Here is a 23,392-nt window from a genome sequence, read left to right as displayed (position 1 = left end):
AAAAAGACAGTTTACCACTTCACGATCATATATTGAAACCACCTCTCTTAATACAAGCAAAACCAGTCTACAACTAGAGGCACCGTCACTGGGAGTGGACATTGTTAGTTCCAACCATTCACAGCCAAAAAGCACTTCACAGTCAACAAGATCAGCAAAACTACCCAATGACCAATTAATGGAACCAGGAACTAAAAGAACAGTGACTGATATAAAGAACACTAAAGGTATGAATTATTTGTCTGAAGGATGAAAAAAACTTACTTGTGCTATTAGTATACTTCTTTTAAACTAAAAATAAGAGAGTATACTTTCAGTGTACTTTTTATGTTCTTATTTGAGATATACTTAGTGTAAGATTGTTGAACAACAGGAGTTTGGCTTATACTGACAGGTATACAGAGAAGTATTTTTACCACCTGGACTGCTTAAGAAGGATGATGTGTATTCTTGACGAAGGTGGCGATATGTTCAATAGGTTCAATACATGAAGACTTATTTTGGATGAGATGGATCGGTGAATATCTACCACAACTGCAAGAATGCCAGAAGTGTCTGGTGAGGACATACAACTTTCAGCTGGGATATGTTGTGCTTGTAGTGGACGACACAGCACCAAGGAGTTCATGGATTATATGCTGGATTATTCACACCAAGATAAAAGAAGGTTAACATGTCACGTGAGACTCAAGACAAGAATACCTACTTGAAATGGCCACTCAAGATTTGAAAGTAAAAAAGTGACATGATGTGTAGCCAAGTATGGTGTCTCCTACTCAAAATTTGTGCTCTGCATTTCACCCATCCAAGTGCACACACACAACCTCAGGCAGCCATTTTGCTGCGGCGCCCAGGGAGTGAATGGGGTTAGGTGCCTTGCTCAGAGGGCAATTCAAGTTGTGCTTAATGAGAGTGGAAGAGAGTGCTGTTCATTCACTCCCCAAACCTACATATCCTGCTGGTACTGAGACTTGAACCAGCAACCTTCGGGTCACAAATCCGACTCTCTAACCATTAGGGTTAGATCCGACTCTCTAACCACTACTGCCCACTTGTATTCTCTAAAACAGTTTCATGATTAACTTATGAGACTCCTAAATGACTTACATTTTGACAGACTTGCATGACTAAAGACACTGACTATAGACAGTTTAATCGACATGTTGACTTTTTTCAGTTGATTATAGACATTGCTCACACATTGAAGAATTGGACATTTGCACACATACACATTCGCATATACATATGTATTTGTGAAAATAGGATGTATCATATTCAAGATAAATATAAGAAAATAAGAGATGCAATATATGCATCAAGTTTTGCACTGAAATGCATCATGGATTTAATACCCACTACTTATGCTCTCACTGGATACAGGTGCTGCTAAAGAAAGTGAACTTGGTGGGTTGGTTAAATGGGTTGAGTGGATGGATCCAGTAGGGTGAGTCAAATTTGATTAGATAAAATAATCATTAGTCATCCAGTGTAGGTCATAAAGCTACAGATGGCAAACATTTAAATTATGACAATATTATTCACGTTATATTCAATAATTATTATAAATATATATAATTACAATTATTCACATTTTATTCAAAGTCAGAGTACTTCTTGTTTATTATTAAAGAGCCTATTTGATTTACTTTATCCCTAAATGTTAATTAATGCATTAACTATCATTTAATTAAGGTTACCGTTATTCACGCATGAATCCATATGATTCCGGTCATAGTTAAGGTTAGCTCTTTATTCATTCTTTTTTAAAAAAAAACTTTATTTATTGGCATTTATAACAAATATACAGAAAATCCACCATGTAACAAGAAAAAAGAAAAACAGGAAGGAACATTTTTAACCCGCTCCCACCATATCCCCGCTTCCTCTTTTAGCTCTTTATTCATTTTTATTAGCTCATGCATTCAATACTCGATAGTTCATGTTGAAGTAAGTATTAATTCAGGTATTAATACATAATTATTCATGTACCCTTATTGTACAGTGTTACCTATAACTTATGAACAATTATACTTCACAATTATTTCATTATTATATTTCTAATGTTGATTAATGGCAGAAATATCCCTGTGATAAAACTTTCTATAGTGCCTTTAAACTCCAATCATGTGATTTTCTTGATTTCCAAATCATTTTCATATGGTGTCTATGATTTCTCATTTATAACTCACCCATCCTTATTCCCAAATCTCCACACCCAAGGGTAAATAAAACAGCTGATTAAATTTATTAAATAGATTAATAAATCAGGTAAGGTATTTCTTCAATTATATCGTAAAATAATTTCAAGAAATGTATTTACTCACTGAGGACAAGTCTGGGATTTCCATTATGTTGAAAATGTGTCCCTGTGAATCTCTTGATCCTTTTTGTTTGCTCCTCTCTTCTGCTTTCCTCAAATGTTTCATGCAGCTCTTCCGTGTTAAATTATGTTACATGGTGTAATAATGCAGTGATTGTCTTCTCTCTCTGTCGCCCTCTCTCTCTGGACTTTACACTCAACCTCAAACAACAAGTTATGTAAGTTCAGACAGCCTTTCCTCCATTCACTTTTCCACAATGATTGTCACAGATGAAATCTGAGTCCCTCCACCTCCTTCTTTATCTCTCTCTCTTTCTCTCTCTCTCTCACGCACACACACACACACACACACACACACCAACGTGATCTCATGAGAAAACGTATGTATTTTTACGTAAATTGTGGTTCTAAAACATGTACATTTACTTACGTTTTCATACACACAAAAACGTACAACATTGACGTATTTATAGCACTAAAACGTAAAAATACTTACGTATTAACAGCAAAAAAAAAAAAAAAAAAAAAAAAAAAACGTAAATCATGTAACGTAAAGTGTGAATGTATATGAATTCCCATGTATTAATATTAAATATCGTGGCTTTAATGATTTAACGATGTTTTTAGTCGAATTTATTGAAAGCAGTTTACTCATCTACTTAATATGAAATAACATTTCTGTTCGTGACTTGTGCTGCTCGTTTCGGAGGATTACATAAGGTTAAACAAGACTACAATTTGAAACCTTATGAATAACATTTCTGTAATTCTTTAACCATTTTGTAATATTTAGTTTGTTTGCTGTGAGACACAGAAGGCGTTTTCTCCTATGCAGCGACTGACAATACAACCATAAGATACACCAAAGCACAACATAAATTCACAAATCACATCCATTTTATGTGTTCGCTGTACTCTAAATCTTTAGTATCCATATGTTTGTAAGGAACAGATCCAAATTCAGCCCTTTATCCATCAATCTTCATCTTCATTCTCAGCAACAACAACAGTCACAGTCAAAGCTCGCGCTCGTTATGATTCAAATTTGAAAGTAGCGCCACCCTCGAGAAGCGTTACGACATGGTTTACACCACTGATATCGAACGCTCATTGGTTCTCACCTGCTTCGTCACAGATTGCGACATGCCGTGTTTCAGTGGATTGACATTTGAAATGAATGCGCGACTTCATGGAGTGAAGCCGGATTTATCATATTTTCATGGATTAATAAATTAAATTCTGCTCTGTACCCTACTGCCAGAGAGGACTGTGACTGGAACTCATCATCATTTGAACTACTTTTGGTACCACTTTTGACATTTTCGCCAAAAATAAATTATTGTGATTACGCTTGTTTGTCTGTCATTCTTTTATTTATAACAGTAGGTAGTTTAAAGAAATGGTTATGGGTAGGTTTAGGGGTAGGTGTAGGATTAGTAGCTCAAAATATCGTTTTAATGTTATATTTTCACTAAAATTGTCATTTTCCTACACATTTCTGTTCTTTATGTTTTATTCTTTTAACATTCTGTATAAAATGGGTAGGTTTAAGTTCGGGATGGGGATTAGGGATCTTACATTTATCTACAAAACGATAAAATGGAAATTACACATATATCTTTATGACATGAAAGATTCGTAAATATTTTATGTTTTTTCGCTGTAAAAACGTAAGTATTTTTACGTTTCAGTGTCATAATTACGTCAATATTGTACGTTTTAGCACCTCTCTAAACATACAAAAATGTACGTTTTGTGTCTTTGAAAGTTACATATTAATACCTACGTATTAACAATGAGACCAGGCTGCACACACACACACACACACACACACACTTTTAGTAAAAAAATGTTTAGTATGTTTATTTAGCAATTTGAATTATGAGTACATTGGCATGTCCTCATAATATAGGGGGTGTGGCCTGAAGTCTGAATATACACCACAATAAAAGGACTTTGGTCCACATACTGTAGGTCAAATCAGTGTACACACATTTTTCTTTGGACATTCCATTGACTTGTATTGTTCTCCCCCACAATGTAGGTGAATGTTTTTTTGTTACAGTATAATATCCTACTTCATCTATGACTTCTTTCTCCTTAAAAGCTTTTTAGGTAGAGCATTGGACTATGCCATACCTTTTAGAAAACAAAACAAAACAAACAAACAAACAAATACATTGTTAACAGAAATTTGATTTCATTTATTTATGATGTTATGACAATAAGTATTACAAAACAGGGCTAGTGGAGCCCCTGAAAAACTAGGTTTGGTTGGTACAGAAAGTTTGTATTTTTTCTCTAGGACTCCAGGAAGTGAACAGGCCCTTTCCCCCAGTGTCCCAGATTAGTTCCAGCTAGGCTGTGTGTGTGTGTGTGTGTGTTTTTTTTTTTTTTTTTTTTTCTAAAATTCTGGAACTCTGTAAAGAAAAAACTTAGGAATGTATTTCAACACCACTTTATACCCAGCATTGTTTTTTTAGGACTTAAGTCTGTTCATGATAGACATTATTTTCTTTTTACGTGTTTTTTATTATTATTATTAATCTTTCTGTCTCTTTCTGTCCCTCACTCCTTTTATTTTCCCTTTTACAGCCTGTCTTTCAGCTTCTGTAAATTATCATTGGCTGCCTGTCAAGTGACTGACAGTTTCAGAAGACTGAAAACAACTAGAGTAGCTAAATTGCAGCAATAGTAGTTAAAAAGCAGCAACTGCAGGGTCTAGCTCATCAATGACATTTACACTTCAATCAGCATGATCCAAAGAAAAGGAAAGAGAAGATTTATTTATTTAAATTTCCAAGGTTCTCAGAAGCAGAAGTCAGAGTTGGGTAAACTTCTATAGTGGTGACTGGGAGATGACAGCAATATTTTTCTTTTCCAAATTGCTCCAATAGCAAAAGAAAAAAAATGATAGCATTTCCCAAAAGAGGAAAAAATATACAGACATTACGGTCACGTTCCCTGTCATTCCCGGACTACATTTCCCACAATCCTCCCTGGCAATCACCTGCACTCTCTCCACCAATCACCAATTGCCACATACTGCTGCAGCACATTATCTGGACTATTTAAGCCACACACACCCTCACACACTTTGCAAGGTCTTGTTTACTCTGTAGCAAATCTAAGCGTTAGTTAGCCTGCCTGCCTGCCTGCCTGCCTGCCTGGAATGTTGCACTATTGCTGTTATGGCTGAAGCAGGGCCCAAGATCGTTGGAGGATTATATCAAGGATTATTTAGACATTGCATATTATTCAGATCTGCCTGACTGTGCACTGATAGACTTTTTTTGTGATGGCGTTAACCAACCTCTTCAGAACAAACTTAGACAAGAGGGACCGCGTTCATCACTTAGTTGCTTTCTGGATTATGCTTTGTTGTCTGTTGGCTCTCTATTTACTGTGGGTGTCGCGGAGAAATGCGACACCTCGCTTAATCATGTAATGGCCGCCGCACCAAAGGACACTCACAAAATGGCGGCCACCATCACAACAACACCAGTCCATGTCTCCGCTGATCTTCATGAGCAAAGTCAAGTCACAGTTGATCTTCATGAGCCAAATCAAATCACGGTTGATCTTCATGAGCCCAGTCAAGTCACAGCTGATCTTCATGAGCCAAGTCAAGTCACAGTTGATCTTCATGAGCCAAGTGAAGTCACAGTTGATCTTCATGAGCCAAGTGAAGTCAGTTGATCTCCATGAGCCCAGTCAAGTCACAGTTGATCTCCATGAGCAAAGTCAAGTCACAGTTGATCTTCATGAGCCAAGTCAAGCCACCGCTGATCTTCATGAGCCAAGTGAAGTCACAGTTGATCTCCATGAGCCCAGTCAAGTCACAGTTGATCTCCATGAGCAAAGTCAAGTCACAGTTGATCTTCATGAGCCAAGTCAAGCCACCGTTGATCTTCCAGAGCCTGCTCCAGCCCGTGAGTCCGCTCCAGCCCTGCATGCTCTTCCTGTCAGTCCTGTCATGGCCAAGAGGGCTGTCTTCACATTCTATGTTTTGGCTGTCCTGCGTGCCTGGAAGATGCATTCAAGCTCTTTTGGCCATGGACCAGTCTGCCAACCTGAACCCGCTGATCGCCCAGAGTCACGTCACGTCTCCGCTGATCGCCCAGAGTCACGTCACGTCACGTCTCCGCTGATCACCCAGAGTCACGTCACATCTCCGCTGATCGCCCAGAGTCACGTCACTTCTCCGCTGATTGCCCAGAGTCATGTCAAGTCTCCTCTGATCGCCCAGAATCACGTCACGTCACGTCTCCGCTGATCGCCCTGAGTCACGTCAAGTCTCCGCTGATCGCCCAGAGTCACGTCACGTCTCGAGACCCGTTTGAGAGTGGAGGGGATTGTTGTCCAGTGTGAACGATCCTCCACTGACTTCAGCACATGCAGCTGGCATTCCGAAACCTCCGCCGGCTTCACCTTCAAGTCCGCCGGTTGCTATGCACTCAAGTCCAAGTCCGCCGGTTGCTACGCACTCAAGTCCAAGTCCGCCGGTTGCTGCGCACTCAAGTCCAAGTCCGCCGGTTGCTACGCACTCAAGTTCAAGTCCACCGGTTGCTGCGCACACAAGTCCAAGTCCGCCGGTTGCTGCGCACTCAAGTCCAAGTCCGCCGGTTGCTACGCACTCAAGTTCAAGTCCGCCGGTTGCTACGCACTCAAGTCCAAGTCCGCCAGTGTCTACAGACGAGATGGCCGCTCCGCCAGTGTCTACGGACAAGATGGCCACTCCGCCAGAGTCTACGGACAAGATGGCCGCTCCGCCAGTGTCCACGGACAAGATGGCCACTCCGCCAGTGTCCACGAACAAGATGGCCTCTCTGCCAGTGTCCATACCTAGAATATCAAAATCAACCGCAGGTGGTAGATCTTTCTCCTATTTGGCACCTAAACTCTGGAACAATCTTCCTAGCATTGTTCGGGAAGCAGACTCAGTTTAAATCTAGACTAAAAACGCATCTCTTTAACCTGGCATACACGTAACACATTACCAATTTATATTTTTAAATCCGTTAAAGGATTATTAGGCTGCATAAATTAGGTCAGCCAGAACCGGGAACACTTCCGATAACACCTGATGTACTCGTTACATCAGAAGAAGAATGGCATCTACGCTAATATTAGTCTTTCTGTTTATCCCGAGGTTCACCGTAGTCAACCGGATCCGGGCCGTATCCAGGTGAGACCAAGGACCTGCACCTTGACACGACCACAACGCAGCCCTGACGTATCAGCAGAGATTGAGTCAACTAGATCATCCACTGTGAGGGCCTCATCGACACGACAGCCACGACACAGTTCCTCAACAACCGTCCATACCGGCGTGATGAATACGATCCTAAATTGGATGGAACTGAAATAAATACTTTTAATGTTGCGATCCTATTGGACTTATGATAGCAACCTGAATTGTATCAAAGCACTGTTGGCCAGAGGAGAACTGGCACCCCGACTAAGCCTGGTTTCTCCCAAGGTTTTTTTCTCCATTTTAACACCAATTTGCCACTTGTCTGCCACCTAATGTCACCTGATGGAGTTTGGGTTCCTTGCCGCTGTCGCCTCTGGCTTGCTTAGTTGGGGACACTTGACTTGACTTGACATTTGATATTCAACAGTGCTTTGATCTGCCTGCATTGACACTATTCTTTAAGAGCTGCTGTGCAGCCAAACAATGTACCAGTTATCAATGTAAAGCTGCTTTGACACAATCTACATTGTAAAAAGCGCTATATAAATAAAGGTGACTTGACTTGACTTGTAGCAATTCTAAGCATTAGTTACCCTGTCTGTCTGTCTGTCTGCCTGCCTGTTACTGATCCCGTCTGTTCCCCGTGTTACGATTCCTGCTGCCTGCCCTTTGGAACTTTTGGATTGTTTATTGTTTCCTGGTTTTGTGAATGCTTTCTGCCTGCCCTGATTCATTGCCTGTTCCTCGACTACGATTCTGCCTGCTCTCTGCCATACCTGTTGCCACTGTTTGACCACTGCCTGTCTTACTACGAACTCTGTTTAATAAAAGCCTGCAGATGGATCTTACCCTGAGTCCCGCCTCGTTACAATTACGTTGGTCAAAAGGGAGAAAGATGTCATGTTTGCCATCACTGCCTCAGCTGTTGTATTAGAAAGACCCTCGCAGCAGTGTTAATTTTTTTTTTTTTCCCCACTTACTGCCAAGGTCATACCTAACTTACAAAGTATAGCGAAATAAATGTGTATTAAATTAGTTAAAAATGAAAACTATGTTGTGGAAATGTGTCATCATGGTTTGTGAAAAGGGTCCATGGAGTTGTATGACTGTTACGATTTCTTGATTGGTCTAGGAGAGAAATGCAACAGCAAAATGGACGGTGGTGAATGAATGTGTAACAGTATGAAACCACCTCATCTTCAGACCCAGAATTGTTTTACAACGACTCAAATAACCACATATTTCACAAAAGAAAGTAGTTCCCTTTCAGTCGGTCACGTTCGACGTACGTCAGTAGTGACCGACGAATTGGGATATCGCTAGAGAGCCCTATCAGCTTCGAGTGAACTACGACAGGCCAATGGAGTTGGCGTGCGATATTTGCATAATGCGCACCACCCCCGCCAGGTGGTATAAATAGGGGAGCAGATGCCATCGCACTCTGTCTTTCGCTTCGGAGCCAACCATTTGTGTTCCAGTCTTCAAACTTCAAAGAGTGAATTCTACAAGCCTGTGTGTGAAGACAGCGTCTTGTGTTGGTGTTAAGGCACTTCAGCGAGGTTGCGAGCTTCCCGAGGAGCCTGAGCTTGAAAGCTCTCAACTGCTGTTGTTACAGCAATAATTTCCAAACCCAGCTGTGTCTGTTGCGATTTGGGCTGGTTCTTCCATTGTGTTCGGGGAGTGGTGTACCCGAACACATCGTGACACTCCCTGTGTGCTTCAGCACAAGTGAGCTGAATCTTCCCCTTCTAAAAGAGCTTCACAGATGAACCCTGCATCTTTTTCAAGATGTCATTTCGTCTGTGCGTTACTGGATGCGGTCGTTCATTGGTCCACGCTGACGGCCACAATCGCTGCATCACGTGCCTGGGCGTTCAGCACGCTGAAGCTGCTTTTGTGGATAGTTCTGTGGGAACATGACTATTGCAGTGTTGAGATCGAGACTCTCGTTCCTTGGTTCTCAGGGAGCGTGGGTCCCCTCCCCTATGCCCTGTTCCGCCATTTTCTCTGGCTTCGGCCGGGGTGACGGTGCGTCGGTGTGTAGGCAGGGTGATCTGAGGATCACGGTCAGGGCTTTCCCGCTCCGCGGGCCCCTATCCCCTCTACCTCACTGCAACCGGTGGTGCTGCCGATCGAGTGTGCTGGTCCCTCTACGGAGCAACCAGCCGTTTCCTTTGGCGCACCCGTGGATGACCGCATGTCGATCACAGCATCAGAAGGTGAGCAAGAGTCCTCAGGAGATGAAGACTCGGCTGCGTTACCTCCCTCCGGGACAGTAGCGTTGCCCGAGGCCGATCCTGAGTTGACGGCTATGCTTTCCCGGGCTGCCGAGAAGGTCGGGCTCATCTGGAATCCTCCACCGTGTCCCGGTCCTTCTCGGCTTGACGATTGGTACCTCGGGGTGGCCCGCGCTGGTCCCCAGCGCCCGCTCCGATGCCTTTCTTCCCGGAGGTGCATGACGAGGTGACCAGGTCCTGGCGGACGGCCTATAGCGTTCATGCGAGGCCTGGCCCCTCGTCCGCCTTCACCACCCTGGATGGCGGAGAGGCTAGGGGATACACGCAGACTCCCCTGGTCGAGCAATCCGTTGCGATGCAGTTGTGTCCAACGGCCGCCGGCTGGCACGGTGAGCCGCGTCTCCCATCCCGGGTCTGTAAATTCTCATCAGGACTGACAGAGAAAGCTTACAGAGCCTGTGGACAGGCTGCCTCCACCCTGCATGCCATGGCCCTTTTGCAAGTCTATCAAGCAAAAGCGTTAATGGAAATGCCCCAGGGAGGTCTTGACCAGCAGCTGCTTGGGGAGCTGCGTGCCGCCACGGACCTCGCCCTCCGGGCGACTAAGGTGGCGGCACGTTCTGTTGGTCAAGCGATGGCCACGCTTGTGGTCCAGCAGCGCCACTTATGGCTGACCCTGGCTGACATGAGGGATACCAACAAGTATCGGTTCCTGGACTCCCCGTATCACAGGTCGGCCTTTTCGGCGACGCGGTAGAGAGCTTCGCCCAGCAGTTGTATTAAAATAAAACCAGAAACCAAGGGTAATGCGGGTATGATGCAATTGACAGGCGACTCCTCACACGTCCCGGAGCCTTGGTTAAAATTGCAATTTTCTCACGATTTACAAATAGTTGCAAACATTTGGGATATTGTAAGTACTCAAGTGAACAAAATATATAACACTGGCCTAGTGGTTTTTGGATATTTTACTGCAAAATTCTTACATATTGCACCTTTAAAGAATATTCTTCCTTTGCCAACTTGTTTTTGGATACTGTTGTGTCTTGTACAGATGGATTAGACACAGGAAGTATGATGAAGTAGGATACTTTTTAATAGTCCCATGCAACAGCACAGCCATGTATACACTCTACCTCTACACTACTTCACTGGTTCCTCTTTTCTTTTCTAACCCCTTAGTGACACCTAGTGTCAAAACAACATAACATATTCCCCTTTTACTCAAGGACACTTTCACTTAGAAATTACCATAAGAACACCTAAATCTGTAACTCAGTTTCTTTTCTTTGCAAATCACTTCCTTTACTTTGAATGCACTACTAAATATGGAATTCAAGAAATATCCAATATAACAGCAGGCTTCAAATACAAAAGATTTTTTTTTTTTTCTTTTAGTGCACAAAGTCTTTCAACCACCTTGGAGAGTATCTCACACGCTGAGGACGAGTTAAAACACACTCATCAGGCCCAGATCTGGGTACATCTGGGGGGGATCACTCCTTGCCCTCCAGCTGCATTTCGCGCTGCAGCAATGACGTCATGTGCAAACAATCTATTCCGCAGCTGTAAATTGAGGTCCATTATCCATCACTAAGCACTCCGGGTTCCCATGATGACTAAACACAGAAAATGAAGCACTTGCTCACTGAAGACACTAACGCAACTTCAGGCCATTTACTATGATAGTCCATAAGAGTAAGGGCATAGCGGCAATCCTAGGTAGCCGACTCGAATGGGCCCACTACATCCATTGCTAGTAAGGGCACAGGCTGAAGTGGGGCAAAATGTACGTTAGCGGTTTTGTCTGAAGCCTGACACAGGTGGCATGATGAGATAAAGCACATAACCGACTCATCCATCCGCAGCCACCAGTATAGATCGCGCAGTCGTTGCTTAGTGCGCACAATGCCCTGGTGTCCCTCATGCGCGAGCATCATTAACCTGTGGCGTAATGACACAGGTGCAATGAGACGTGATCTCCTAAGGATGAAGTCGTCCGTTGCAGCAAGTCACTTAAAACACATATTTATTTATATTTCAAATTTGCACATATCATAGCTGTACATACAAAATTGTCTATATTATATATTGTGTTTTTTTTGCTATTTGCTATTTTGCACATTGTCTATCTTGTATATTTGTATATTATTCTTTTATTATCTGTCTTGTATTGTCACTGTCATTCTGTTGCACTGTGGAACTTCTGTCACTAAAACAAATTCCTCGTATGTGTAAACATACCTGGCAATAAAGCTCATTCTGATTCTGATTCTGATTCATGTCTCAGTTTGTAGAATGGCAGCAGGAGGGGGTCAACGTGTGAAGAAGAGTGCGGCCAACCTTGTTGTATCTGTGCGCGCAACTTACACATCTCAGGGCAGGAGGAAGAAGCAGCTGCAAATTCTTTTGGGTTCACAGCGGTCAATGCAGAGAAAAGCAAAGCTACTTGTTCAGGCTCAGTGTCCGCATCACTTTCCATAGATTCAGAAGGCAAAGGAAGACGTGACAGACAGTCGGAAGTGAAGTTATGACAACCTGGTCGGTAGATCACTTCGTAATTGAAACACAGCAAGCGCGCAGCCCAGCGCGCGATACGCATTCCTGCACGGTCCCCTCCTTTCGTAGTGAGTAGAGTGGTTAATGCCTGATGGTCTGTACACAATTTGAACATCCGACCCCACAAGTATGTCCTCCATTTCTCGACCGCCCAAACACTAGCCAGGGCTTCCTTTTCTACAGTCAAATATTTGCGTTCGGCCGGAGTGAGGGTTCTTGACGCGAAGGCCAAGGTGCGTTCAGAGTTATCAGGGTGTATCTGAGAGAAAACAGCCCCGACGTCATAATCAGACGCGTCAGTTGAGATAAGTGTGGGCAGATCAGGGTTATAAAGGGCCAAAGCAGCACTGTCAACAAGTAGCTGTTTGACTTAAGAAAAACTGTTCTGTGCTTCTTCCGACCAGGAAAACTCTGCGTCCTTCCGCAAACAGGCGCGTAATGGCTCAACCACAGAAGCGAAATTCTGAATGAATTTACTGTACCACGACAGCAGGCCGAGGAAAGAGCGCAAATTAACAGCATCCGTTGGAACCGGGGCCTGTAGAATTGCAGCCAGGTGTTGCTTGTCAGGCTTGATACCCTGTGCTGTAACTGACCCAGGAACTGTAAGCTGGTTCGTCTGAAGTGACATTTTGCAGCATTAATTTTTAGTCCTGTATCGTGCAGACGTTGCAGAACGGCTTTCAGTGAGCATTCATGCTCCTCAGCGGTGCGTCCCCATATAATAATATCATCCAAGTAATTTGCCACGTTCGGTAAGTCATGTAAGATAATGCGCATCATCTTCTGGAACGCCGATGGCACCGAAGCCAACCCGTACGGGACCCGGCAGAAACGGAACAATCCCTCGTGCGTGATGAAAGCAGTTAAGTCTCTACTGTCAGGATGTAAGATGACCTGATGATTTGCGCTTTGAAGGTCAATAGTTGAGAATAATGTAGCCCCACTAAGTCAAGTCAAGTCACCTTTATTTATATAGCGCTTTTTACAATGTAGATTGTGTCAAAGCAGCTTTACATTGATAACTGGTACATTGTTTGGCTGCACAGCAGCTCTTAAAGAATAGTGTCAATGCAGGCAGATCGAAGCACTGTTGAATATCAAATGTCAAGTCAAGTAATGAGAGTAACTCGTCCATATGTGGCAAGGGATAACTGTCAGTTACGATGGCTTTATTGGGTTCTCTGAGATCGACACATAGGCGGATGCCACCCGTTTTCTTTTGCGTGACGACGATCGGAGAAACCCCGGGTGACGCATCAGTTTTTTCAATAACTCCTTTGAGAAGGTGATCCAATTCCTTGGAAACAGCAGAGCGCACAGACAGCGGTAAGCGGCGCAGTTTTTGACTGAACGGAGCAACATTCTCTGAAAGCTTCACTTTGTGAACAAAGCCTTTTGCGCATCCCAGTGTACTCGGAGGTGCGGGTGGGTTTGAAAGTCACATTACAGGTGCAGTAGGGGCCTGAGATCCAGGAAGAGAAAGAGGGGGAAGCAAGCGTTGACCCTCGAAGTGCAAGTATAACCCTTTTTTAGATCCATGCCCAGCAATGCAGTTCCAGAATCAACTATGAAGAATTTCGCAGAGGATGTGACCGTATCTCTCTACACTCTAGACCGTATCTCTGCCATAGACTTACAGAGCGGAAGAAGAAGAAGAAGAAGAAGAAGAATGGAAAAAAAAGAGAACGCCAACAGATACAATAGGTGCCTACGCACCTTCTGTGCTTGGCCCCTAATAATAATGAAATATCTTGTGCTGAGCCAGGGTGTTATGAATAAAATTCAAATATTATGCAGAGAATTCTAATGTTGGCCTGGGAACATCATGAAGTTGTATTAATTAATAATAATGGTGGTTACACTATCTTAAGAATATAATAATTGGTGATAGTTTTTATTATAAATTGTTACCAAGAGCTTCATCCTTAGGCAACAAACCTAGTATTAATAAATGTTTTTCTCCCCAGAATGTAAAGAGAAATGGAGGATTGTATTAAGAAAACAGTGTTGCGTGAAGAAAGACAAAGAGGAAAAAACAAAAATATTACAGTTGATGTGCATGTCCTGAAGAAAGAAGAAAATCATGAAACATTCATTCAAGAAAAACTTTAAACTTTAACAAACTTTAGAAACACAAATTCTGCAAGTCAAAAGGACAAGGATAATGGATACTACATTTTCTACTGTATCCGGTCAGGGAACCCCGTTGATGGAAGTTACAAGACCTCAGGGTGTATGGCTTACACATCATTTAAGGTTAAAATGATTGGCTAAGCCACAAAATCATTGTACAACGCACCACCAAAGAGCACAATGGGCACAATGCAACTTTTGAACAAGAAGGACACTTTCAAACAGTGTGTCCAGATTTGGTCAAACAAATTGAAGAATGGATTTCATTGGGTGTCAAGCCAGATATCATTCTACTGGAAGCCCACAAATGGTCCAGATCTCACGGTCACACCAACTTGAACAACCGTCAGTACTTTGTCACTCCAAAAGACATTGAGAATATACACACATGCTTGGTACGCCGAAGCCATTTGGATAAAGATGATGCTGTTAGTTCAGCCAAATTATTGACCAGTCACCTCAAGGACAATGTTTTTTTTTTTTTCAGCCTTTTTCCCATGAGAAGGATCTCATAATTATCCTTCAGACTCCCAACATGAGAGAGAATCTACACAGACATGGAAAGAACATTATATTTTTGGATGCCACTTATTGCGTCAACCAGTATAATTTTCCACTTTATACCCTGGCTATAAGAGATGACCATGGCCATGGAGTTCCAGTCGCTTTCATAGTAACAAGCAATGAGAAAGAGGCAACACTAGAGATAGCTTTAAAGCAATTAAGGAGAGTGTGTCCTACTGCACCAAGGTATGTATATTCTGGCCCCAGATACCAGAGACTGTTTTCTATTTGAATATATATTTAAACTGTAATTTATTCCTGTGATCAAAGCTGAATTTTCAGCATCATTACTCCAGTCTTCAGTGTCACATGATCCTTCAGAAATCATTCTAATATGATGATTTGATGCTCAAGAAACATTTATGGTTATTATCAATGTTGAAAACAGTTGTGTACAATTTTTTTTCAGGATTCTTTGATGAATAGAAAGCTCAAAAGATCATCATTTATTTAAAATAGAATCTTTTGTAAAATTATTAATGTCTTTACTGTCTCTTTTGACCAATTAAATGCATCCTGAAAAAAAAAAAAAAAAAAAAAAAAAAAAAACCTTACTGACCCCCAAACTTTTGAACAGTATAGTGTGCAATGTTACAAAAGCTTTCTTTCTATTTCAGATAAATTATGTTCTTTTTAACTTTCTATTCATCAAAGTATCCTGAAAGAAAAATTATACACAAATGTTTTCAACAGTGATAATAACATTAAATGTTTCTTGAGCATCAAATCAGTATATTAGAATGGTTTCTGAAGGATCATGTGACACTGAAGACTAGATTAATAATGCTGAAAATTCAGCTTTGATCACAGGAATAAATTACATTTTAAAATATATAGAAATAGGAAACAATTATTTTAAAATGTTATAATATTTTACAATATTATAGTTTTTTTCTTCGTATTTTTATTCAAATAAATGCAGCCCTGGTGAGCATAAGAGACTTCTTTTAAAAACATTAAAAAAAATCTTACTGATCCCAAACTTTTGAATCGTAGTGTATATGTGTGTTTTCATCCTTCTGGTATGCTGTGTTGTTTCCTCTAGGTGCTTCATGGTGGACAAGGATATGTGTGAGATAAATGCCTTGCGGAAAGTCTTCCCAGAGTCAGATATCTTGCTGTGCTGGTATCATGTTATGCAAGTATGTATATATTGAATTGAATATATACAAATTTATATATTCTTTATATTTTAAAAATGTAAAAAAGTTATTTGATGTCTGTTTTCAGGCTATTGTCTGTTGGCTTTCAAAGACAGACTCTGGAATCAGTGGACCATCAAATACTGATGTTAGAAAAGAAATAATTTCCTTCATCAGAAAGATGAAGCTTTGTGCAACAGTGCGTAAAATTAACAATTCAATTTTGCTTCCTTATGCCTTATTCTGCATGACCATATTCTGCATTCTTAATACTACCCAATATCTAAACTTAACAGCTACCTTACTATATATTAATAAGCAGTAAATTAGGAGTTTATTGAGGAAAAAGTCGTTGTTAATATTGAATGTGTTCCCTATACTAAAGTGTTACCTGTACTGTTACTATTTATATAACTATTTTAAAGCAAATATTAAATCACTTAAATTTAACATTAAATCTATTATTCTTTTTTCATTATAGCATCAAGATTTTAAGTCAACTGCTGAGCAATTCCTCAAGAGGTTTGAAGATTTCCCAGCTCTTTGCTCATACTTCAAGGATCACTGGCTGGAAATAGGACACACATGGTCTGACCTTTGGACGGTGCTATAACCATGCTGACTCTGATACAAACAATCTTGTTGAAGGGTAATATTTGAAATTAAACTTATGCAACTTCATTTTGAGTTAATGCAAATAATGTAATAGAAGCATTTAGAATGTAGTTATATCAAAAATCAAACACAATCATATCAAAACATGTATTGTTTTTCTTTGGTTGTCTAATTAGATTTTTCCATCGCTTAAAATATCAGTTTTTGGGTGGCATTAGGAACCGTAGACTGGATGATCTTATCAGCATTCTCATCACAAAGACAGATGGGTACTTCCAGGTCATTCATTATTTGCAGGCAATGAAAATGAATGAAAAATGCCTCTTTGAAGTCAGGAGAAATACTTAAGTCAGCCTCTAGATTGGTGGAAAAAGGTTGGCAAGATAGCATTAATCTTATATCCCACGACACATACCTTTATGAAGTTCCATCAGAACAAACCCCTGGTCTATCCTACAAAGTTTGTCCATCTGAAAGTTTTCAGAGGACATCGCTGTAAACACCTTGTACTTACTGATTTGCTGAGTGAACATCATTCTTAGGAGTTTCCTGCTTTGAATTATCAAATAAATGCACATGCTAGTGTAATTAAGCAAAAAAAGCTTTACTCCATTCTGTGCTTTGACACAAAAGAGGTAGATGTAAAAAGTTTATGTAATGAGAGGATTTACTACACTTCTGCAGCAACATTTCAGTGTACCTGTTGTACATTCTCTTACAATGAGAAATGTGCTTGCCTTCTACTGGCATGTGAATTATTTGATGTCATATTAACAAGAGATGTACCTACTTTGTGGCAAGAAGACATGTCAATGCAGTTAAATGTGAACACTGAAGCAAACCACTCTAAAACTTAAGTGCAGAAATTAAATGAAATACTGGAGACTGTGCAGAAATGGCAGAACATTCCTCAGCACATTAGCCAGCAAATTAAAAACCTGCATGACAGTGTAACAAATGCCAGCGTGACTGGAATGGCATTTACAGCTGTAACTACAGATTTGACAAGACAGATAAGACCACTGTTTCCACACAGAGCAAAAAACATGAAACAAAAGTATAGAAAGAATTTCAAAAGGCGACTAACTAAATTCTAAGAATGAATGTAGATATGAAAAACAAAAAAACTAAAACAAATAACTAAGGCACTGTAACAAATTAAAATATACATTTAAAATGAACTTGCATGTAAGTGTGCATATGAGAAATGAAGTGAAAGAGACTGCTGTTTTTTTTTTAAAACAAATCTGAAAAAAATAATGTAATCTTTTATTGTAAATTAAGCTAAGTAAACCACGAATGTTTAACATTACTCTGCTGTCTGAATGTGTTCTCTAACAGTGATATGTTGTATATTTAAATTAATTAACTGTAACATTACTTAATTAAGTTTTGTTTTAATTAACTTAAACTGACTAATTAAAAATGAGATGACAACATCTATGACTTGTGGTCCTAATATATGGGTCAGCAGACTAAAAGGAGATTCCTCTCCCATTTTTTCTCGGAGCAAGCACTGGAGAGTGCAGAGTGTATTCCTGTAAACAGATAAATGGACAGATTTGTAAGCAAGAAGCAAGTTTTAAAAAAAAATCCATATGCGGAAAGCAACTTACTTTGCAATGTCTGCCTGCGCACTGGGAACACCTGCAAGCATGCCTAGGTTTACATGGCTCCCAGCTCCTGGGCTAAATCTGTGGCCTCCCCTTCACTGAGAGCAGAGAATATGCTAATTTTGGTCTTGGCTTTTATTGGCCGTTGCTCTCTGAGCTCCTGAGGGAGATCCTCTTTACGAACCTTTGGGTAAACCAATATGTTACTGTTTTATAAATGCTTTGTTCTGTAAAAGTATAGCAAATTGCTATAAGGTTTAGAGTATATACAAACCCTAATCAAGCTTCTCAACATGTTGTTTGACATGTTTTCTGCCTTTATTATCCCCTTCAGTTCATCTTGAGTGACTGCGTATTTTCTTTTGGTGCCTGGCACTGACAGCCTTCCCAGAACTGTATAGTTTCCTCCCTGAGCTGTTTTGTCCTTTTCTCTTTCCTCAGGTATGTTTTCTTCCTCTCTACCTTCTATTTTTCTTTTCTTGGCTATGTTTTCCTCTTGCCCTCTCTCGTCAACCATTTGCTCTTCTTCACTTTCTCTTTCTTCTGCTTTGTTTTCCTCTGCTTCACTTCTCTGTGCTGCATAAGCAAAACTCACAGTCTAATCACCAGTATTACAAGATTAATGTAGCACAAGTTAAATACATATCATCTGCCATATCAAAACATCAAAATTTTATGCTTGTGCACCCTATGCTGTATTTAAAATAACTTCCTAAAATTTAAGAAAATAGTGGCACAAGATTTTAGATATTTTAACTGAATTAATTTCATAAGGATTCTGTAATGTTCATAAAAAAAAAAAAAAAAAAAAAAAAAAAAAACACCTTCTAAACTGCTTCGCATTTTGTCCCTGATCTGTGCACGCCTTGAAGATGCATCGGCCAGTGTAAACCAGGATGTACAGTCAAGCTCATTGATTAGTTCTTTGGGAGGATCCTAGAGGAAGGAATTGAAACATAAATCATTTGTTTTCTTTTAGTGACATGCACAGTACCATGATTTTACTTTTTACTTTCAGAACTTACCTTCAGAAAATTCTCTGCATAGAGTAATACAAATATGCCACACTCAGAAGTGTTTCCTTGCTGTTCAGGTACCCTCAATTTCAGGGCTGGCATAGACTCTGCAGAAAATATCCGGGGTGTTTTTCTTGTGTTTTTCCACATTTCTGTTAAGTAACTGAAAGAGAAAAAAATCTTATTAAATGTATATCTCTATGACAGCCACATTTTATTGAACTTTTTGTTAAAGCATATCTTGTCCTGGTTTTGCAACATTACGCTTACTCATATATCTTAAAGGGATAGCTCGCCCTAAAACGAAAAATATATCATTTATCAATCATTTAATCACCCTCATGAACTTCAAATGAGTTTCTTCTGCCGAACACAACATGAGAACATTGTCATCTTTAAAGATTGTCCTTCTCAGTCAATGGCAATTGTCATTATAAAGCTTAATTATTTCAAGCTTTATAATAGAGAATGAACAGTCCTGAAATTACATCTATCTCTGTGACAGCCCTAGACTGTAATAAAAGTGTCTGTGGACCACAGTCTAATTCTTTGTTTTGCCAAACAGAAGGCACTTTTTATCATTTTAACAGGACAGCTATTACTTTATAAAATTAACAGGACAGCTAGGAAACTAAGATTATCGTTTACTGATCATTATCGACTTTTCAAGCTTGCTGATAGTAAAATTATAATTCAATTTGATCTCTTACTGTTACAAATTTAATGTATGGTTTAAGAAGACTTGAAATATAATAAATGGGTAATGACTACTACTTTGCAACTTTTCATCACAACTAATCCTGTGGTCCTTTTACATGTTATATGGAGTTCAAAAGCCAACATACTTATAATTGTCACTGTTATAGTAATGACGAATCCCAGATAACCATTTCAAAGTCCTCCTTTGTGTTCCATAGAAGAAAGGCATGCATGTTTAAAACAAAATGAGTACAAAAAATTTAATTTTAGGATTTTGTGCTGTGTTTACATAAAAATAAAACAGAACCAACCTTCGAATGTTTTGGAACACATCCATGCTGTCACTCACTTGCTCAGATTGGGAGTCTAGCATTAAAATGCAAGGCCTAAATGTACAACACAACTGATTAAACACTGAGAAATTGAATATTATAAATGTTAGGTAAATGATTAAAAGTAGCAGCATTATTTCATAGTAGGGGCAACAGCACCAAATGTAATTACCCCAATGTAACATATATATCTACCTCATACTTTGCACCAATTTTCGCCCCCTTTTGATGTGTTCCACTTCTTCGTTTCCAGGGAAGCACACAATCATGAGTCTCCAGTGGTTTCTGAAAAACATTAATAGACAATATAAGTAAGGTAAGTTTTGATAATTGCATATGTGCCATACACAGTGCTACTATTTTAAGGGGTACAATCACTTCCTTTATTATAAACATTTATATGGACATGTAATATGTAATATGAAAAGTACATTCAACTGGTTATTGCATAATAAACCCCAATAGGTGTTGTTACTAAGAATCAACAGACTGCAAGAAGGTGTGCCTGACCAGTCATATTTGAGCTGTGTAATAAGTCATAACAACCAGTAAATAATGTAAAGTTCTCACCCAAGAGCATTCTCGACTATCAAAAGATTGTCCTTTCGAAAAATGTCCTCATGTTTTGTTGACAACACCTGAAAATCCACTACAATTGCATAGATGACATGATAAATCATATGGTTACAGAAATTTTTCAATAATACGATTCAATATATAACTATGACAGTACATGGCTTCTTCAAAGCCCATGCAACACTAGACACTGTAGCATGATAATCTACAAACATATAAAGAGAAACTTGCGGTGTAATTCAAATTAATTTAATGATCTTTTTTATGAATTTAATGATCTTTCTTAACATATCAGTAACTCCTACCTGTTTTTCAATTTAGTGTAAAAATGCACTGGGTAGATCAAAGATTTCTGCCTTTTATGACGTCCTAGTTCATCATGAACAGACCTAGAAAGATTTAGTAGAAAATTATTGCTAAGAATATTTTGATTTGCAGTTTTATGATGCTTCAAAAGAATTACTTCAATACAATGTCCATGACAATGTCATTCAGCCACATTTCATTGTCTAATGTTGCAAGTGACTCTTTCGTCAATAAAGGCAAACCAAAGGACCTCAAAGGAAAAAATACAAAAACATTTCCGGTTTATATACAGACAATATTTTAATTGTAATTTAATATTGTTTAATGTTTACCCTTTATCTTTCTCCATAGATGAACACTATCTGTGCAAAGAAGAATGTTAATGTTAACATTAAGAAATTTAAATTGGTTTCATGCAGTGATAATTGTAAAATGAGAGAAAACTTAAACTTATTGAATGCGCTATAAGGAATGATGGCCCGTGGGACAACAAAATAAATGTAATCATTATTATTATTAGTAGTAGTAATATTAATTATCATTATTATTATTATTATTATTATTATTATTATTATTAAAATACAGTGATTAATCACTGTTTGTCTTATATTAGATAAGCTATAAGGAATAAAGTCCCTGGATAATATGATGTCCCTGGATCAACACAAGATATTTCATTATTATTATTATTATTATTGCAATATAGTGATAGATTATTCTTGGTCTTATATTATATATTGTATTATTATTATTATTATTATTATTATTATTATAATACAGTGATTAATCACTGTTTGTCTTATATTAGATGAGGTATAAGGAATGAAGTCCCTGGGTCAACATAAGAAAATGATGTCCCTGGATCAACACAAGATATTTCATTATTATTATTATTATTATTATTATTATCGCAATATAGTGATCGATTACTCTTGGTTTTATATTAGATATTGTATTATTATTATTATTAAAATACAGTAATTACTGTTTGTTTTATATTAGATGAGCTATAAGGAATGAAGTCCCTGCATCAGCATAAGAATATGATGATCCTGGATCAACACAAGATATTTCATTATTATTATTATTATTATTATTATTATTATTATTGCAATATAGTGATAGATTACTCTTGGTCTTATATTAGATATTGTATTATTATTATTGTTATTATTATTATTATTATTATTCAGTGATTAATTACTGTTTGTCTTATAATTGTCTTATATTCCATTATTATTATTATTATTATTATTATTACTATTATTGCAATATAGTGATAGATTACTCTTGGTCTTATATTAGATATTGTATTATTATTATTATTAAAATAGAGTAATTACTGTTTGTCTTATATTAGATGAGCTATAAGGAATGAAGTCCCTGGATCAACACAAGATATTTCATTATTATTATTATTATTATTATTATTAAAATACTGTGATTGATTAATGTTTTTCTTATATTGGATGAGCTAATGAGCTAATGATGTCTCCGGGTCAGCACAATATATTTCCTGGCTGTTGATGGACGGCGAACCGCAATCCATCCGCGAAAGTGTTTAGCTTCTCTCAGTGCCGTTTCTAGGCATAGGCAAACTAGGCGGTCGTCTAGGATGCAAACAGCTGGGGGGCGCCAGTGAGAGCCCCCGCCCCACCAAGAGATTATTATAGCATAGTAATTGAATGAAAAATCATTATCAGAGATGGCTGGTGGGGGTGGGGGGTGTGGGGTTGAGGGTGGGGCACGGGGTGGGGCACGGGGTGCTCTTCCGACCCGGCCCCATCCCTGCTCATTATGCTGAGCAGGGATGGACACATTTGAAATGGCACATTTTAAATAAAATGCACTTATCTCAGTGAAATGAAGGAGACGTTATTGGCACACAACTCAAAAAGTGGTGCTCAAGCTGGCAGATGTCACATGAGTAATCTGATTGGTTGATCAATTTTACCTTAAGCACCTCCCTTGTTGACCCAGGAATGCGTCTAACTCGGCAGAATCAGGACGTTCGTCATGGCACACCTCAGACCTGAAGCATCACGTGACCGCGACTGTACGGCTTGCACAGGTACGGCCT

General features: G+C 39.2%; 2 protein-coding genes across 3 annotated transcripts in view; both read right to left on the bottom strand.

Annotated features, from left to right (window-relative positions):
• The window catches only part of LOC127517616 (cytosolic sulfotransferase 3), a 139,124-nt gene extending 136,560 nt beyond the window's left edge, over positions 1-2,564 (bottom strand). Inside the window, exon 1 of one of the 2 annotated variants that reach the window (XM_051903515.1) lies at positions 2,325-2,564. In XM_051903515.1, the coding sequence (XP_051759475.1) occupies positions 2,325-2,426 (102 nt within the window). In that variant the 5' untranslated portion in view covers positions 2,427-2,564. The remainder of the gene's footprint in view (positions 1-2,324) is intronic. The other variant, XM_051903514.1, reaches the window with a different exon arrangement.
• A 14,128-nt stretch (positions 2,565-16,692) lies between these two features.
• On the bottom strand, positions 16,693-22,161 carry LOC127517617 (uncharacterized). The gene is made up of 8 exons (XM_051903516.1): positions 21,001-22,161; positions 20,626-20,715; positions 20,410-20,484; positions 19,409-19,562; positions 19,208-19,319; positions 18,658-18,959; positions 18,387-18,567; positions 16,693-18,308 (listed from the first exon to the last, which is right to left on the bottom strand). Exons 1-7 carry the CDS (start codon positions 21,108-21,110, stop codon positions 18,436-18,438), a joined length of 975 nt encoding a protein of 324 aa, XP_051759476.1. The 5' UTR covers positions 21,111-22,161; the 3' UTR covers positions 16,693-18,308; positions 18,387-18,435.
• Positions 22,162-23,392: the final 1,231 nt, after the last annotated feature.

The sequence above is a fragment of the Ctenopharyngodon idella genome, chromosome 8 (genome assembly GCF_019924925.1).
Source record: "Ctenopharyngodon idella isolate HZGC_01 chromosome 8, HZGC01, whole genome shotgun sequence".
NCBI lineage: Eukaryota > Metazoa > Chordata > Actinopteri > Cypriniformes > Xenocyprididae > Ctenopharyngodon > Ctenopharyngodon idella.
This window is presented reverse-complemented; position numbering and strand designations above follow the sequence as displayed.

Coding starts and splice junctions, on each gene's coding strand:
- LOC127517617 (XM_051903516.1), bottom strand. CDS start 21,110: ATGATTTATCATGTCATCTATGCAATTGTAGTGGATTTTCAGGTGTTG. Junction 20,485..20,625: donor AAATTGGTGCAAAGTATGAG/GTAGATATATAT, acceptor TTGTACATTTAG/GCCTTGCATTTTAATGCTAG. Junction 18,568..18,657: donor TGTTGAGAAGCTTGATTAGG/GTTTGTATATAC, acceptor GTTTACCCAAAG/GTTCGTAAAGAGGATCTCCC.